The following is an 18,560-nucleotide window of genomic DNA, read 5'->3' on the forward strand; positions in this document are numbered from 1 at the left end:
GAAATAAATGCAAAAGAAACTAAAGAGACCATAGCAAAAATCAACAAAGCTAAAAGCTGGTTTTTTGAAAAAATAAACAAAATTGACAAACCATTAGCAAGACTCATTAAGAAACAAAGAGAGAAGAACCAGATTAACAAAATTAGAAATGAAAATGGAGAGATCACAACAGACAACACTGAAATACAAAGGATCATAAGAGACTACTACCAGCAGCTCTGTGCCAATAAAATGGACAACTTGGATGAAATGGACAAATTCTTAGAAAAGTATAACCTTCCAAAACTGAACCAGGAAGAAATAGAAGATCTTAACAGACCCATCACAAGCAAGGAAATCAAAACTGTAATCAAAAATCTTCCAGCAAACAAAAGCCCAGGACCAGATGGCTTCACAGCTGAATTCTACCAAAAATTTAGAGAAGAGCTAACACCTATCTTACTCAAACTCTTCCAGAAAATTGCAGAGGAAGGTAAACTTCCAAACTCATTCTATGAGGCCAACATCACCCTAATTCCAAAACCAGACAAAGATGCCACAAAAAAAGAAAACTACAGGCCAATATCACTGATGAACATAGATAAAATTCCTTAACAAAATTCTAGCGAACAGAATCCAACAACATATTTTAAAAATCATACACCACGACCAAGTGGGCTTTATCCCAGGAATGCAAGGATTCTTTAATATCCGCAAATCAATCAATGTAATACACCACATGAACAAATTGAAAGATAAAAACCATATGATTATCTCAATAGATGCAGAGAAAGCCTTTGACAAAATTCAACACCCATTTATGATTAAAACTCTCCAGAAAGCAGGAATAGAAGGAACATACCTCAACATAATAAAAGCTATATATGACAAACCCACAGCAAGCATCACCCTCAATGGTGAAAAATTGAAAGCATTTCCCCTAAAATCAGGAACAAGACAAGGGTGCCCACTCTCACCACTACTATTCAACATAGTGTTGGAAGTTTTGGCCACAGCAATCAGGGCAGAAAAAGAAATAAAAGGAATCCAGATAGGAAAAGAAGAAGTGAAACTCTCGCTGTTTGCAGATGACATGATCCTCTACATAGAAAACCCTAAAGACTCTTCCAGAAAATTACTAGAGCTAATCAATGAATATAGTAAAGTTGCACGATATAAAATTAACACACAAAAATCCCTTGCATTCCTATATACTAACAATGAAAAAAAAGAAAGAGAAATTAAGGAAACAATACCATTCACCATTGCAACAAAAAGAATAAGATACTTAGGAGTATATCTACCTAAAGAAACAAAAGACCTATACATAGAAAACTATAAAACACTGATGAAAGAAATCAAAGAGGACACAAACAGATGGAGAAACATACCATGCTCATGGATTGGAAGAATCAATATTGTCAAAATGGCTATTCTACCCAAAGCAATCTATAGATTCAATGCAATCCCTATCAAGCTACCAACGGTATTTTTCACAGAACTAGAACAAATAATTTCACAATTTGTATGGAAATACAAAAAACCTCGAATAGCCAAAGTAATCTTGAGAAAGAAGAATGGAACTGGAGGAATCAACCTGCCTGACTTCAGACTCTACTACAAAGCCACAGTCATCAAGACAGTATGGTACTGGCACAAAGATAGAAATATAGATCAATGGAACAGAATAGAAAGCCCAGAGATAAATCCACGAACCTATGGACACCTTATCTTTGACAAAGGAGGCAAGGATATACAATGGAAAAAAGACAACCTCTTTAACAAGTGGTGCTGGGAAAACTGGTCAACCACTTGTAAAAGAATGAAACTAGAACACTTTCTAACACCATACACAAAAATAAACTCAAAATGGATTAAAGATCTAAATGTAAGACCAGAAACTATAAAACTCCTAGAGGAGAACATAGGCAAAACACTCTCCGACATAAACCACAGCAAGATCCTCTATGACCCACCTCCCAGAATATTGGAAATAAAAGCAAAACTAAACAAATGGGACCTAATGAAACTTAAAAGCTTTTGCACAACAAAGGAAACTATAAATAAGGTGAAAAAACAGCCCTCAGATTGGGAGGAAATAATAGCAAATGAAGAAACAGACAAAGGATTAGTCTCAAAAATATACAAGCAACTCTTGAAGCTCAATTCCAGAAAAATAAATGACCCAATCAAAAAATGGGCCAAAGAACTAAACAGACATTTCTCCAAAGAAGACATACAGATGGCTAACAAACACATGAAAAGATGCTCAACATCACTCATTTTCAGAGAAATGCAAATCAAAACCACAATGAGGTACCATTACACGCCAGTCAGGATGGCTGCTATCCAAAAGTCTACAAGCAATAAATGCTGGAGAGGGTGTGGAGAAAAGGGAACCCTCTTACACTGTTGGTGGGAATGCAAACTAGTACAGCCACTATGGAAAACAGTGTGGAGATTTCTTAAAAAACTGGAAATAGAACTGCCATATGACCCAGCAATCCCACTTCTGGGCATACACACTGAGGAAACCAGATCTGAAAGAGACACGTGCACCCCAATGTTCATTGCAGCACTGTTTATAATAGCCAGGACATGCAAGCAACCTAGATGCCCATCAGCAGATGAATGGATAAGGAAGCTGTGGTACATATACACCATGGACTATTACTCAGCCGTTAAAAAGAATTCATTTGAACCAGTTCTAATGAGATGGATGAAACTGGAGCCCCTTATACAGAGTGAAGTAAGCCAGAAAGATAAAGAACATTACAGCATACTAACACATATATATGGAATTTAGAAAGATGGTAACGACAACCCTATATGCAAAACAGAAAAAGAGACACAGAAGTACAGAACAGACTTTTGAACTCTGTGGGAGAAGGTGAGGGTGGGATGTTTCGAAAGAACAGCATGTATATTATGTAGGGTGAAACAGATCACCAGCCCAGGTGGGATGCCTGAGACAAGTGCTCGGGCCTGGTGCACTGGGAAGACCCAGAGGAATCGGGTGGAGAGGGAGGTTGGAGGGGGGGTCGGGATGGGGAATACGTGTAAATCCATGGCTGATTCAAATCAATGTATGACAAAACCCACTGAAAAAATAAATAAATAAATAAAGGGGGGGAAAAAGTAAAAAAAAAATAATAAAAATAAAACAAATTGTGACAGATGATGAAAAATGGATACTGTACAATAATGTGGACTAGAAGAGATCTGGGGCAAGTGAAATAAACCACCACCAACCTCACCAAAGGCTGGTCTTGATGTAAAGAAGATGATGTGTGTATGGTGGGATTGGAAGGGAGTACTCTATTATGAGCTCCTTTTGAGAAATCAAGTGATTAATTCCAAAAAAATTCTTTTTCCAATTAGACCAACTGAGGGCAGAACTCCATGAAAGACATCCAGAATTAGGCAACAGAAAATGCATAACCTTCCATCAGGATAATACAAGACCACACGTTTCTTTGATAACTAGCAAAAACTAGTGGTTATAGCTTGGCTGGGAAGTTCTGATTCACCCATGGTATTCGCTAGACTTTGCAGTTTCAGATTTTCATTTATTTCAGTCTTTACAAAATTCTTTTAATGGAAAAAATTTCAAGTCCCTGGGAGACTGTAAAAGGCACCTGGAAAGGTTCTTTGCTCAAAAAAATTAAAAGTTTGGGAAGATGGAATTATGAAGTTGCTTGAAAAATAACAGAAGGTAGTGGAACAAATTGGTGAATACATTGTCCAATAAAGTTCTTGGTAAAAATGAAAAATACTTTTACTTTAAAAAAAAGAAGGAACTTTTTGGCCAACCCAATATATGAAATGTTTAATTCTCTTCTTTTAGTCTAAGACAGACCATGTCAGTAGAAACTAAATACAGACAAAAAATACATAAGCAACATAGTCAATAGTCAATATGGTAAACATGATTGATATATATCAAATTCTACATCTTTCAAAAATAATTCATTTATGAGCATGAATATTTTTATGCCATAGATTTGAAAAACAGTATTTCCAAGTATAAAAATATATATTCTCTGATTACAATTGAATAAAAAATAATCTTATATATATGCATTTAAATTTTAAAAAGAATAAAAACAAACAGCTTATAAACACCTGTCTCAGAAAAAAATTAATGGAAGGAAAGCATATAAAAGTATAAATGCAGACAAGTATATAAATTAATATATAAAAACATACAGCCAACTAACCAATAAGTCAAAACAACTAGAACTTTGTAAAAATAAAGAACTGGATGAACTTATTAAAAAAGAGAGGGAACGTAAATACATTGAAATTATAAGAAACACAAAGTACTTGATTCAACTCCATGCAAATAAAATTTAAATATTTAATAAAACTAATTTCCTAGTTACATACAAATTATTAAAACTGACCTCAGAAGAAATAGAATAGAAAAAACTGAAACAATCATAATTTCTGAGAAAGGTTCAAAGATTTATTCTTCAATGAAGTAAAATAAAATAAGATTCTTTTATGGCTAAAGTAATATTCCATTGTATAGATAAACCACACCTTCTTTATCCATTCATCTATCAACAGACAGGTTGTTTCTATGTCTTGGCTATTGTAAATAATGCTGCATTGAATGTAGGGGTACAGATATCTTTTTGAGTTAGGGAGGATTTTTATTTCCTTCCTTCATTTTCTCCCTACCCAGAAGTGGAACTGCTGAGTCATATGATACTTCTATTTTTTAATCTCCATGCTGTTTTCAATAGTGGCTACACCAGTTCACATTTCACCAACACTGCACAAGAGTTACTTTTTCTCCACATCCTCACCAGCATTTGTTATCTCTTATCTTTTGGATAATAGTCATTTTAACAGGTGTGAGGTGGTATGACAAAACCCACTGGAAAAAAAAAAAAAAGGATATTGAAATCACAAATAAATGAACTTTGAAAGTATTGGAAAAAAAAAAAAAACCGGTGTGAGGTGAAAACTTATTGTGGTTTTAATTTGCATTTCCCTAAATGATTAATGATGTTGAGAACCTTTTCAGGTACCTGTTGGCCATCTGCACATCTCCTTTGGAAAAATGTCTATTCAGGTCCTATGCCCATTTTTTTTCATTTATTTTTATTAGTTGAAGGCTAATTACTTTACAGTATTGTACTGGTTTTTGCCATACATTGACATGAATCAGCCATGGATTTACACGTGTTTCCCATCCTGATCCCCCCTCCCGCCTCCCTCCCCATCCCATCCCTCTGGGTCTTCCCAGTGCACCAGCCCTGAGCATTTGTCTCATGCATCCAACCTGCTATGCCCATTTTTTAAATCAGATTGTTTGTCTTTTTGATGTTGAGTTGTATGAGTTCTTTTATATGTTGGACATTAACCCCTTATCAGGTATATAATTCGCAAATATTTTGTTCCATTTGGTAGGTTGCCCTTTCATTTTATTGATGGTTTCCTTTGTTGTACAGCAGCATTTTAGTTTAATATAGCTAAATTATTTATTCTTGTGTTTATATATATAGAGTTGGTCAAAAAGTTTGTTTGGGTTTTCCTGTAAGATGGTATGGAAAAACCTGAATGAACATTTTGGCCAACTCAATATATAAGGATATGTGTTAGTCGCTCAGTCATGTCTGACTCTTTGTGGCCCCATGGACAGTAGCCCACCAGGCTTCTTTGTCCATGGAATTCTCCAGGCAAGAACACTGGAGTGGGTAGCCATTTCCTTCTCCATAGGATCTTCCCAACCCAGGGATTGAACCTGGATCTCCCACATTGCAGGCAGATTCTTTACCATCTGAGCCACCAGGGAAGCCCATAGAAGATATATATATAATGTATATGATAATTTTCATCTGTGGGATAGTTGGCTTAATAGAAGTTACTGGCTACTACTGGAAGTGAAATTCTATACATTATTTTAATAGACTTAATAGAATGGCTCTTTCCTGGTGATATTTGAATAGGCAATTTCATCTAACAAAGAGTTATCTTGGGTGCATTGTAGTGCACAATAGATATGTACTGAAAATTCCAGTGAGGGATATTAGTATTCCATTTTACTACAGTGGGTTCCAGGTGTAAAGTTTCTTTAGACTGAAAAAGAAATAATTCTTACTCGGAGCTCTAAGGGTATCACATCTTCTTGCTAGCATGGGCTAGAAACTTCAGGTTTTCTCTCTCATCCGTGTTACTGTATGTTCAATGGAATAATCGACTTAGGTTTATTGCTTGTGAATTACCCTCTTAATTCAGATTAGGTCCAGAATTGGCTATTGTCCTCAATCTGACCCCATGTTGAGCCACATGACAGGTCGGGAAGTGCTGATCATGTACGCCAGGCTGCGGGGTGTTCCTGAGCCAGACATCGGCATGTATGTGGAAACCTTTCTGCATTCAGTGCACATGGAAACCCATGCTGACAAGCTGGTCTGCACATACAGGTGAGACATTATGCTGCTTATTTATTAAGCTGCCTACTGCCCATCTGTATTTCTGCTGTATAGCATGAATGGCTGTAAACTCAACCTGACAACTCTGTCACACGGAAGCAATGACTGTGACGTAGCCTTACTTCCTGTCAGGGTTCAGATATCAGAAATAAGGCAGATCACATTTGTATGAAGTTAATCTTTTGCAGACATGATCTGTAGCCTTTGCATTTCAAAAACAACACATTCATTCCTGTATCCCTATGGTTATTTATCTCCTCAAAACAAAAATATTTTACCAATAATGATGCTGAAAAGCATACCCCCCCAAAAGTCATTTCAATGAAAATGAGTTGGTATATACACAGCATTGTGGATATATGAGCTAATTCTGTTGAATTAACGATAATCTTATTTCTTCTTTCTCCTCCACTTTCTCTCTCCTTCTTTGACAATAAAGTGGAGGAAACAAACGTAAATTGAATACTGCTATTGCCCTAATGGGAAAGTCCTCAGTTATTTTCCTGGATGAACCATCTACTGGCATGGACCCAGTAGCCAGGCGCCATATGTGGGACACAGTTACATGGATATGTAATAGTGGCAAAGCTATCATCATATCTTCCCACAGGTATGACCCATTAGGAGACTTGGGTGAGAGTCAGAAGTGTATAAGAGAGAATTAGTTTGAGTCAAGGATATGTCAGTGAACTTGTCTAAGTACGTGAAGTGCATAAGTGGGACTGTGAGCAAATGCTGATTCCTGGGGAAAATCTAGAATACTCAGTTAAGTTCTGAAATCCAGACTTGGTAGAAGATAGGAAGTCAGGGAAGTGTTTCTCTTGTAAATTTAGAAATCAACTGCTTTGAATTTTTTAATCTCTTCTTTCCAAATATGGTCATAGTAATGATCACTTGCAATATAAAGCCTTCTTACTATGAGTGTTACCTTATAATCATAGCTCTGTTTTGAAATATAAAGTTTTGCTTCTGAGAGGGAGTCTCTTCATCCATATATCCTTTGTGCCTCTAGCATGGAAGAATGTGAGGCCCTTTGTACCAGGCTGGCCATCATGGTAAAGGGGCAGTTCAGGTGCCTAGGCAGCCCACGTCACCTCAAGAACAAGTTCGGTAATATATATACTCTGACAGCAAAGATTAACATTGATGATAATGAAGATAAACTAGAGGAGTTCAAAGAATTCATTGAGATAAATTTCCCAGGTAATGTAGATAGGGCTTACTTGTGAAAATTGTTTTAAGTCACATATGTTGTTCTGCTGCATGTACTCAATAACTTTTTTCCATGAGTAATTGATGTTTATTGAGCTTTTATATTAGGCCCCTTTAGAAATAATTTTTCTATGAATTTATCCCTGATTATGCTAAGAAGCTTTCTCAAAATAACAGAGGTTCTCACCAGTCTCTTGTAGGAATTAGCCAGTAAGATAAATCCATTCAAGTTTATTCGTTTAGAGTTAAATTATTTAAGTTAAGGCTCTATTTTTTATCCTTGATAATTTTTAAAGTCTCCCTTCTCTTTGAGCATCGTTCCTCTGCCATTCCCTGGTTACTGAGTCAGGCAATGCTTATGAAATGCAAATCTCCTTTTCTTCTTTGAAGGAAATGAACTGGATGTTTGACATAAAAATTTATTCAGCCTTTGTGTGCTAATTTCAGCAAGTGCCTCTCTGTGCCCATGATAAACAAATTTATAGCCAGCTTCTATTTATTTGTACTCTCAGTATTTTATTTGTAGTCTTTAACTTGAATGATCACTCTTTCAACAGTGTGGTAGCCAGATGGTTAGGATGCATGTTTAAAAGCACAGAGTCTATAACAATGATGAAGCAATAAATGGTATTGGCCTGCACTAAGGAAGTGACAGTAAGAATGGAGAGGAAGAAATTATAGGAAATGAATATATATATATATAGAGAGAGAGAGAGAAGAGAAGGCAATGGCACCCCACTCCAGTACTCTTGCCTGGAAAATCCCATGGCTGGAGGAGCCTGGTAGGCTGCAGTCCATGGGGTCGCTAAGAGTCGGACACGAGGAGTGACCTGACTTTCACTTTTCACTTTCATGCATTGGAGAAGGAAATGGCAACCCACTCCAATATTCTTGCCTAGAGAATCCTGTGGACGGAGGAGCCTGGCGGGCTGCTGTCCATAGGGTCGCACAGAGTCAGACACGACTGAAGTGACTCAGCATGCATGCATGCATTGGAGAAGGAAATGGCAACCCACGCTAGGGTTCTTGCCTGGAGAATCCCAGGGACGGGGGAGCCTGGTGGGCTGCCGTCTCTGGGGTCGCACAGAGTCGGACATGACTGAAGCGACTTAGTAGCAGCAGCAGCATATATATATGTATATATATATATATATAGAGAGAGAGAGAGAGAAAGAGGTAGGCGGAGGGGGGAATGATCAATTAGAGAGGAAGAACCATAATGTAGGAAAGATCATTAATTTAGTATTAATTATATTAGAATATTCTAATAAGTATGTCCATCAGGCCAGCTGAATGTTCATTTAGACTTTCATTCATATGGAAAGATTTGTGGAGCACTTTTTGTATGCTGTGTTGACGATAATTAACCACACAGAAGCATATATTTATATATACTATGAGCCATTCCAATATCCTATTTAACTTGACAGTGAGAGAGGACACAAAAAACTGAGGCCAAACTTGTCTTAAAGAAGGTGATGAACACAATAGCTTGGATGTGAAACTACATATGGAAAGTTACTGAATTGGCAACCTTTCCCCATGCTATCCTTGAGCAAATTAGCTATTTCAAATAAAACTTCCCCGTTTAAAGATAACAAAATCAAAAGGATGGTCCCTTTATGTATGGGACCTATGCATAAAGATTATCCAGAAAAGGAAAAAACAAAGAACTGTAACATGTGAAAGGCAACTTAAATATACATTTCAGCCTAAAATTATCTCTAGAAATTAGAGGATTATTTCAATTAAATGCTTCCCTTTAGTGGCAAAGAATTTAAGACATCATTCATTTTTTTAAAAGGCCACAAAGAAAATAGTTCCTCTTTCTACAGCATGACAGATTATTCTCTCAGAAATGTACCACTATTAAAATAAAAATACATACTGGAAAACATAAAGTAAATATGCCTTTAATTATTTGCTTAGACTCAGAAAAAAGGGAGAAAAAATATTCAAAGAACCAAAACAGAACAGAAAAAAATTATCAAGCTAAAACCTGATAGAGACAATCATAAAATGCAAAAATTGGTTTTCCCTGAAACAAATTCCAGTACCAGTACTAATATAACTTTTGACCCACTGCAGTGTGAGAAGCTTAATCTAAGATTCCCACTAAGCAAGGACCTTCAAAAATGAACAAATGCTTTAGTTGCCAGCCCAGAATGTAAGAAGGTTAAAAATTGACATTCCGTCCTAATAACAAGTAAAAAGTTGAACACACTGAAAAATCAGCAAATCCTCTAGAATCTGAAAAAGAAGTAAGGGCAAACCACTGCAGCCAGTATTGGACAGATAGGCAAATACAGGGAATCACGGATTACCATATCAGAAAATGTCTAGCAGAAAGTCCAAGGGCAACCAGTGCCAAGCTGGAAAAACCTGAATTGCAATTGAATTCCTGCAAGGACTGTGTGGACACCTGTAAAGGGTAACCACTCCAGAGGGGCCATTTATGGAGATTTCCTACATATTGTGATATTTACCTCCAGGACCTTGACAAGGTTCTAGAGTATTATCAGAGCCTAAATGACCTCAGAGAGGTCCCAGCCAACTCTTAGCCATCTTGCTCCACAAAAGAGAGGAGAAATAACTGAAAAACACTTGTAAAGTTCACAGTGCAGAAGCATGTGCTCACTGAATTGAGATATACACTGAATTGAGATATAAACTTCCTCTCCCCAACAACTCGTCACCAGATTTGTTGTTGTTGTTTAATCACTAAGTTGTGTCCAACTCTTTGCAAACCCATGGACTGTAGCTTGCCATACTTCTCTGTCTATGGGATTCCCCACGCAAGAATACTGGAGTGGACTGCCATTTCCTTCTCCAGGGGATATTCCAGACCCAGGGATAGAACCCATGTCTGCTGCTTTGGCATGCAGATTTTTTTACCACTAAGCCATCAGGGAAGCCTCATCACCACATTAAAAAAGGCCTATTTACAGCCATCCTCCTTCCCAGGAAGTCTGGCTATCAAAAAAAAAAAAAAAAATGACAAAGCACACCAAAAAAGCAGAAAACACAGTTTGAAGACATAGAGCAATGTTAGAACCAGATATGACAAGGATGTTTGAATTATCAGTCCTGTAATTGAAAACAACTGTAACTGATATACCAAGGGCTATAATGGACAAAGTAGACAGCATTCAGGAACAAATGAGCAATGTAGGCAGACAAGTGCAAATCCTAAGAAAGGACCAAGAAGAAATGCTAGAGATCAAAAATCTAACAGAAATGAAGAATGACTTTGATGGATTTCAGTAGACTGGATACAGCTGAGGAAAGAACCACTGAGCTAGAGGGGAAAACATGGTCCACTGTAGAAGGAAAGGGCAAACCATTTCAGTATTCTTGCCTTGAGAACCGCATGAATAGTATGAAAAGGCAAAAAGATAGGACACTGAAAGATGAACTCCCCGAGTTGGTAGGTGCCCAATATGCTCCTGAGGATCAGTGGAGAAATAACCCCAGAAAGAATGAAGACATGAAGGCAAAGCAAAAACAACACCCAGTTGTGGATGTGACTGGTGATGCTGACTGGATTTGATTAGTAAAGTCCAATGCTGTAACAAGCAATATTGCATAGGAACCTGGAATGTTAGGTCCATGAATCAAGGTAAATTGGAAGTGGTCAAACAGGAGATGGCAAGAGTGAACATTGATATTTTAGGGATCAGCAAACTAAAATGGACTGGAATGGGTGAATTTAACTCAGATGACCATTATATCTACTACTGTGGGCAAGAATCCCTTAGAAGAAATGAACTAGCCCTCATAGTCAACAAAAGAGTCCCAAATGCAGTAGTTGGATGCAATCTCAAAAATGACAGGATGATCTCTGTTTGTTTCCAAGGCAAACCATTCAATATTACAGTAATCGAAGTCTCCACCCTGGGCAATAATGCTGAAGAAGCTGAAGTTGAACGGTTTGTGAAGACCGACAAGACCTTCTAGAACTAACACCCAAAAAAGATGCCTTTTTCATTATAGGGAACTGAAATGCAAAAATAGGAAGTCAAGAAATAACTGGAGTAACAGGCAAATTTGGCCTTGGAGTACAGAATGAAGCAGGACAAAGGCTAACAAAGTTTGGCCACGAGAACGCACTGGTCATAGCAAACACCTTCTTCCAACAATGCAAGAGAAGACTCTACACATGGACATCACCAGATGGTCAATACCAAAATCAGATTGATTATATTCTTTGCAGCCAAAATGGAGAAGCTCTATACAGTCAGCAAAAACAAGACCGGGAGCTGACTGTGGCTCAGATCATTAACTCCTTATTGCCAAATTCAGACTTAAAGTGAAAAAGTATGGAAAAACCACTAGGCCATTCAGGTATGACCTAAATCAAATCCCTTATGATTATACAGTGGAAGTGACAACTAGATTCAAGGGATTAGATCTGATACACAGAGTGCCTGAAGAACTATGGATGGAGGTTCTTGACATTGTACAGGAGGCAGTGATCAAGACCATCCCCCAAAATAAGAATGCATAAAGGCAAAATGGTTGTCTGAGGAGGCCTTACAAATAGCTGAGAAGAGAAGAGAAGTGAAAGGTAAAGAAGAAAAGGACAGATATACTCATTGGAATGCAGAGTTCCAAAGAATAGCAAGGAAAGATAACAAAGCCTTCCTCAATGATCAATGCAAAGAAATAAAGGAAAACAATAGATTGGGAAAGACTAGAGATCACTTCAAGAAAATTAGAGATAGCAAAGGAACATTTCATGCAAAGATGGGCACAATAAAAAACAGAAATGGTATGAACCTAACAGAAGCAGAAGATATTAAGAAGAGGTGGCAAAAATACACAGAAGAACTATACAAAAAAAGATCTTCATGACCCAGCTAGTCATGATGGTGTGATCACTCCCCTAGAGCCAGACATCCTGTAGTGCAAAGTCAAGTGGGCCCTAGAAAGCATCACTACGGACAAATCTAGTGGAGGTGATGGAATTCCAGTTGAGCTATTTCAAATCCCAAAAGATGATGCTGTGAAAGTGCTGCACTCAATATGCCAGCAAATTTGGAAAACAGCAGTGGCCACAGGGCTGGAAAACGTCTGTTTTCATTCCAATCCCAAAGAAAGGCAATGCCAAAGAATGTTCAAACTACCACACAATTGTACTCATCTCACACACTAGCAGAGTAATGCTCAAAATTCTCCAGGCCAGGCTTCAACAGTATGTGAATTGAGAACTTCCAGATGTTCAGGCTGGATTTAGAAAAGGCAGAGGAACCAGAGATCAAATTACCAACATCCATTGGATCATCAAAAAAGGAAGAGAGTTCCAGAAAAACATCTATTCCTGCTTTAGTGACTATGCCAAAGCTTTTGACTGTGTGGATCACAACAAACTGTGGAAAATTCTGAAAGAGATGGGAATACCAGACCACCTGACCTGCCTCCTGAGAAATCTGTATGCAGGTCAAGAAGCAACAGTTAGAACTGGACATTGAACAATAGACTGGTTCCAAATTGTGAAAGAAGTACATCAAGGCTATATCTTGTCACCCTGCTGATTTAACTTATATTCAGAGTACATCACGAGAAATGCTGTACTGAATGAAGCCCAAGCTGGAATCAAGACTACCAGGAGAAATATCAATAACCTCAGATATGCAGATGACACCACACTTATGGTAGAAAGTGAAGAAGAACTAAAGAGCCTCTTGATGAAAGTGAAAGAGGAGAGTGAAAAAGTTGGCTTAAAACTCAACATTCGGAAAACTAAGATCATGGCATATGGTCCCATCACTTCATGGCAAATAGATGGGGAAACAATGGAAACAGTGACAGACTTTATTTTGGGGGACTCCAAAATCACTGCAGATGGTGATTGCAGCCATGAAATTAAAAGATGCTTGCTCCTTGGAAGAAAAGTTATAACCAACCTAGACAGGATATTAAAAAGCAGAGACATTACTTTGCCAATAAAGGTCCTTCTTGTCAAAGCTATAGTTTTTCCAGTAGTCATGTATGGATGTGAAAGTTGAACTATAAAGAAAACTGAGCACCAAAGAATTGATGCTTTTGAACTGTGGTGTTCTGTTTATAATAGCCAGGACATGGAAGCAACCTAGATGCCCATCAGCAGACAAGTGGATAAGGAAGCTGTGGTACATATACACCATGGAATATTACTCAGCCATTGAAAAGAATTCATTTGAATCAGTTCTAATGAGGTGGATGAAACTGGAGCCCATTATACAGAATGAAGTAAGCCAGAAAGATAAAGACCAATACAGTATACTAACACATATATATAGAATTTAGAAAGATGATAACGATAACCCTATATGCAAAACAGAAAAAGAGACACAGATGTACAGAACAGACTTTTAAACTACCATACAGTTTCACTCATTTCACATGCTAGCAAAGTAATGCTCAAAATCCTTCAAGCTAGGCTTCAATAGTATGTGAAATGAGAATTTCCAGATGTTCAAGCTGGATTTAGAAAAGGCAGAAGAACCAGAGATGAAATTGCCAACATCCATTTGATCATTATAAAAGCTAGAAAGTTCCAGAAAAACATCTACTTCTGCTTCATTAACTATGCTAAAAACCTTTGACTGTGTAGATCACCACAAACTGTGGAAAATTCTTAAAGTGATGGGAATACCAGACCACCTTACCTGCCTCCTGCAAAACCTGTATGTAGGTCAAGAAGCAACAGTTAAAACCAGACATGGAACAATGGACTGGTTAAAAATTGAGAAAGGAGTACATCAAGGCTGTATATTGTCACCCTGCTTATTTAAATTCTATGCATAGTACATCATGCAAAATGACAGGTGGATGAAGCACAAGCTGGAATCAACATTGCAGGGAGAAATATCAATAACCTTAGATACAAAGCTAGCACCACCCTTATGGCACAGAATGAAGAGGAACTAAAGAGCTTCTTGATGAGGGTGAAAGAGGAGAGTGAAAAAGCTGGCTTAAAACTCAGCATTCAAAAAACCAAGATCGAGAACAAGATGGCAGAGGAGTAGGTGGACATGGAGTACATCTCTCTCTATGAATACATCAGGAATACACCTTCAGACACAAAAGTGCATGCAGAACAGCAGCTGAGAGCAGACAGGAGTACCTGACCACAGGGAAAGAATATATAAGAGCCACTCAAAACTCAGTAGGATGAGGAAACTAGGGGGAGAAACAGATGTGTTAATAGGACTGGACCTGCCCTGGGTGGGTGGGGGAACTGAAACAGGGGTCCGATCCCCACATCAGTGCAATTGTCTGAGTCAGAGGATAAACATTTAAGGCTGAGAGTGAAAGCTTATCAGTGGCAGCCTAAAGGCAATGAGAATCAGACAGCCTCTGCCATAGCAGTACATACCCAGGACAGGGACGAGGGTCCCCTGGAAGGCGCGGCAGCTGGGCGCTAGTTTGGGGAGTGTGGAGCAATCCCAGGGCAAGGACTGCTGTTGACTTGGAGAGACGTGTCAAGGGGAGGTGAGGGAGGAGATTGTGGTGGGAAATGCCTGTGCAGGAAAGCCAGGCAGCCATGGAAGCAAGGCGATACTGCTGAGTCACGCGTAGTGGGTGGAGCCATCACTATTGCCTCTCTCTCCCCACATGCCAGCATCAGCAGCTGAACAACAGAGAGGCTGGCCGGTCAAATGCCTGATGCACTGAACTACAGAGTAGGGCTCCACCCAGGGTGCCCCTTTAAGTGACTAATGCGCTGAACTACAGAGTAGGACACCACCCAGGGTGTCCCGTTAAGGGCCTGACATACCAATCTCCGGAGTAGGACCCCAGTCAGGGGCGCCCCTCTATGTGTCTGATGCACTGAGCAACAGAGAAGGACCCCAGGCAAGGGCGCCCTCTAAGTGCCTAAACGGGTGGAACTGCTGACAAAGACTGGCCAAAGAGGCTTTCTGATCACCAGCTACAAGAAGCTAGAAAAAAAGACTCTGATAGTGCCGTGACTCCTGAGGCAGAGGCAGTCCGTGTCCCTGCACACTTGGCGCCGCCAGGATCCTCACAAGCCAAGCAGCTGCGCCACCTTTAAGCTCAACTCTCTCTGGGACAGAGGTGCCGCAGGCCAAAAAAGTCCTGCACCTATGCGCGCAGGGTCACTTCAGTAGTGTCCAACTCTTTGTGACCCTGTAGACTGTGGCCTGCCAGGCTTCTCTGTTGGGGGTGGGGCGGGGGGGAGCGGTTCTCCAGACAAGCATACTGGAGCGTATTGGCCAATACTGGTTGCCATACCTTTCTAGAGCACTGTATATCCTGCTGCCCTAGCTGCCAACCCCCCTGAGTACCTGGTGCTGCCAGAACCCCTGAAACCCAAGCAGCAGCACCACCTCCACACCTGACCTCACAGGGGCAAACCCAAGTCCTCCAGGGCAGCCTCAGAAGAGAACCCCAGTGGACGACCCACATGCAGAGGTGGAAATAAAACCACAAGTGAAACCCAGGGGCAGTGTGGCTAAGGAAGAAGACCCAAAACCTTCTCACCAGCTGTACAAGCTGCAGATTAAATCCACACGACCAACTAGGCAGAGTCTGTGTCTATGGAATATATATAAGGTCATTGAGAGCTCCCACAAAAGAAAACACAGTACTTCTGACAGCTTTGGACATTGGAGGCAAGAACACACAGGAGAAGGACCAGGTTAGAGTCTGAGATGCCCCCACAGCAGGTCCAGAGGTCAGCACAGTATTGGAGGGCCTCCTAGCGAGGTGTGAACTGTGACTCCCAGGGAGGGAAAGGACTCTGACAGCAGTGACTCAAGAAAAACATTTATTATTCTTATGTTTTGACTTGCTCTGTAGTCTTTTGGCTTTTTTTTGCTTTTTTTTTTTCTCCCCCCAACCCTGTTGTAGTTGTCGAGTTTATTGGCACTATGAAATCTAATTAAGCTTTTGAGCTGTTTTTCCCCTCAGCCACACTTTATTGCTGTTATAAACCTCTGCCTCTGCATTGGGCTTTTGCAGTTCTGTGGAGTTTTCCTTTTTCTATTTTTTTTAATTTTAATTTTTAATTTTTAAACCTATTGTTATTTTTTCTACATTTATTCCTTTGGCTGCTTTTCCTACTGTTCTTCTCCCCTTGCAGTTAATCTTTAATGTATATAAATCTTCTTTATCTACCTCTATTTAACTTTGCATATCTATTCTACTTTTCTTTTCTCTCTTTCCTTTCCGCTCAACACTTTGTTAGTTTTATTTCCATTGCTTTATTTCCCAATTGGCCCCTTGCTTTAGTTTTGTTTTCCAGTTTGTGCTTTAGTTTGTTCTGCCCGTAGTCCGAGTCCCCGGTCGGGAAAGAAGACTCCTCGAAACAATGCAACTCGCAATAGGGGAATTTATTACTGATTCCAGCCAGGGCCTCCCGCCCTCACCAGGTGTGTGAGGACAAAAGGCCCCGAGCCCCAGTTCTCTCGGGTATTTATTAGGTCAAAATAAGCAGCAGGTAGTTGGCGCAATCGGATTGGTTACACAGTGGGTAGTTGGCGCAAGCTGATTGGTTACACAGTTGCAAGGTAATTTTTGTTGGCTCAACGTGGGGCTTTCAGCTTTCCCCTGATAGGTTCCCTTTTCTCTGGCTAGGCATATGTTGACTGGCTGGCTCCAGGAGGCCTGATTATTATGTTACCCCGGGAAACCAGGCCTACTCCTAATCTAGGCTGCCTGCCATGGCGTTAGCCGTGACAGCCTCACAGGTTTTGTTCTGGTAGATATAATTTTTGTTTTCCTTTGTTCACCAGGTCGATCTATTGTACTTTATTTTTGTTGGACTGTTTTGATTTTGCTTATGGGTGTATATGTATACGTGTATATTCAGTCACACTATTTATTGTTGCTATAAACCTCTGCCTCTACGTTGGGCTTTTGCAGTTCTGTGGAGTTTTCCTTTTTTTTTTTTTTTCTTCTATTTTTTCTCTTTTCTCTTTTTTAGAATTTTAATTTTTAATTTTTTAAAAGCCTATAATATATTTTCTACATTTATTCCTTTGTTTGGCTTTCCTACTGTTCTTTTCCCCATGCAGCTAATCTTTGATATATATAAATCTTCTTCATCTACCTCTATTTAACTTCGCATGTCTATTCTTTCTTTCTTTTCTTCCTTTCTTTTCCTCTCAACATGTTTGCTAGTTTTGTTTTCATTGCTTTATTCCCCACTTGGCACTTTGCTTTAGTTTTGGTTTCCAGTTTGTGCTTTAGTTAGTTCTGTTCTTAACTGGTAAATGTAATTTTTGATTTACTTTGTTTGCTGGGTCAATCTACTGTACTTTATTTTGGTTGGACTGTTTTCACTTTGTTCATGGGTGTATATGTATATGTGCATATTCCATTATTTTAATTATTATTTGCCTGATTTTGTAACTGCCATTTGTCTGGGGTTCATCTTTGGTTTCTCATTTTTGGATATTTGTTTTAATCTCATTTAATGCCATAACAAACCACTTGTGGAATCTTTGTTCCTGACCAGAGGTCAAACCCTGAGCCTTTGAAGTAGGAGCCCTGACTCCAAGACCCTAGACTACCAAAGAACTAACCCTAGGGAGTATCAAATAGTGAGAACTCACACAAAGGAAACCACTTGAATACAAGACCCAGGATCACCCAACCACCAGTAGCGCCCTGTGCAGGATGCCTCATCTAAACAACAAACAAAACAAAAATACAAACCAAATCATCAGCAGACAGGAGTACCACCTCACTCAGCCTTGCCCATCAGAGGAAAAACACACACACAAAAAAAACCAAAAACTCAGCACAAATCTCACCCTATTCGTAGCTCACTCAAACCACTGGACCAAACTTAGGGTGGCAGAAACCAAAAGGAAGAAAGAATTCAACCTTGAACCCTGGGAAAAGGAGACATCAAACACAACAAGTTTAAAAAATAATGAAAAGGCAGAGAAATGCTACACAAGTGAAGGAACA

At 39.2% G+C, this 18,560-nt stretch overlaps 1 protein-coding gene across 1 annotated transcript in view; it reads left to right on the top strand.

Moving 5' to 3' along the window:
* The window catches only part of LOC133063215 (phospholipid-transporting ATPase ABCA3-like), a 215,743-nt gene that overhangs the window by 182,665 nt on the left and 14,518 nt on the right, over nucleotides 1–18,560 (top strand). The window contains exons 26-28 of the mRNA XM_061152338.1: nucleotides 6,229–6,416; nucleotides 6,865–7,035; nucleotides 7,438–7,628. Coding sequence (XP_061008321.1) covers nucleotides 6,229–6,416; nucleotides 6,865–7,035; nucleotides 7,438–7,628 — 550 coding nt within the window. The remainder of the gene's footprint in view (nucleotides 1–6,228; nucleotides 6,417–6,864; nucleotides 7,036–7,437; nucleotides 7,629–18,560) is intronic.

This window comes from Dama dama, chromosome 10, assembly GCF_033118175.1.
Source record: "Dama dama isolate Ldn47 chromosome 10, ASM3311817v1, whole genome shotgun sequence".
Taxonomy (NCBI): Eukaryota; Metazoa; Chordata; class Mammalia; order Artiodactyla; family Cervidae; genus Dama; species Dama dama.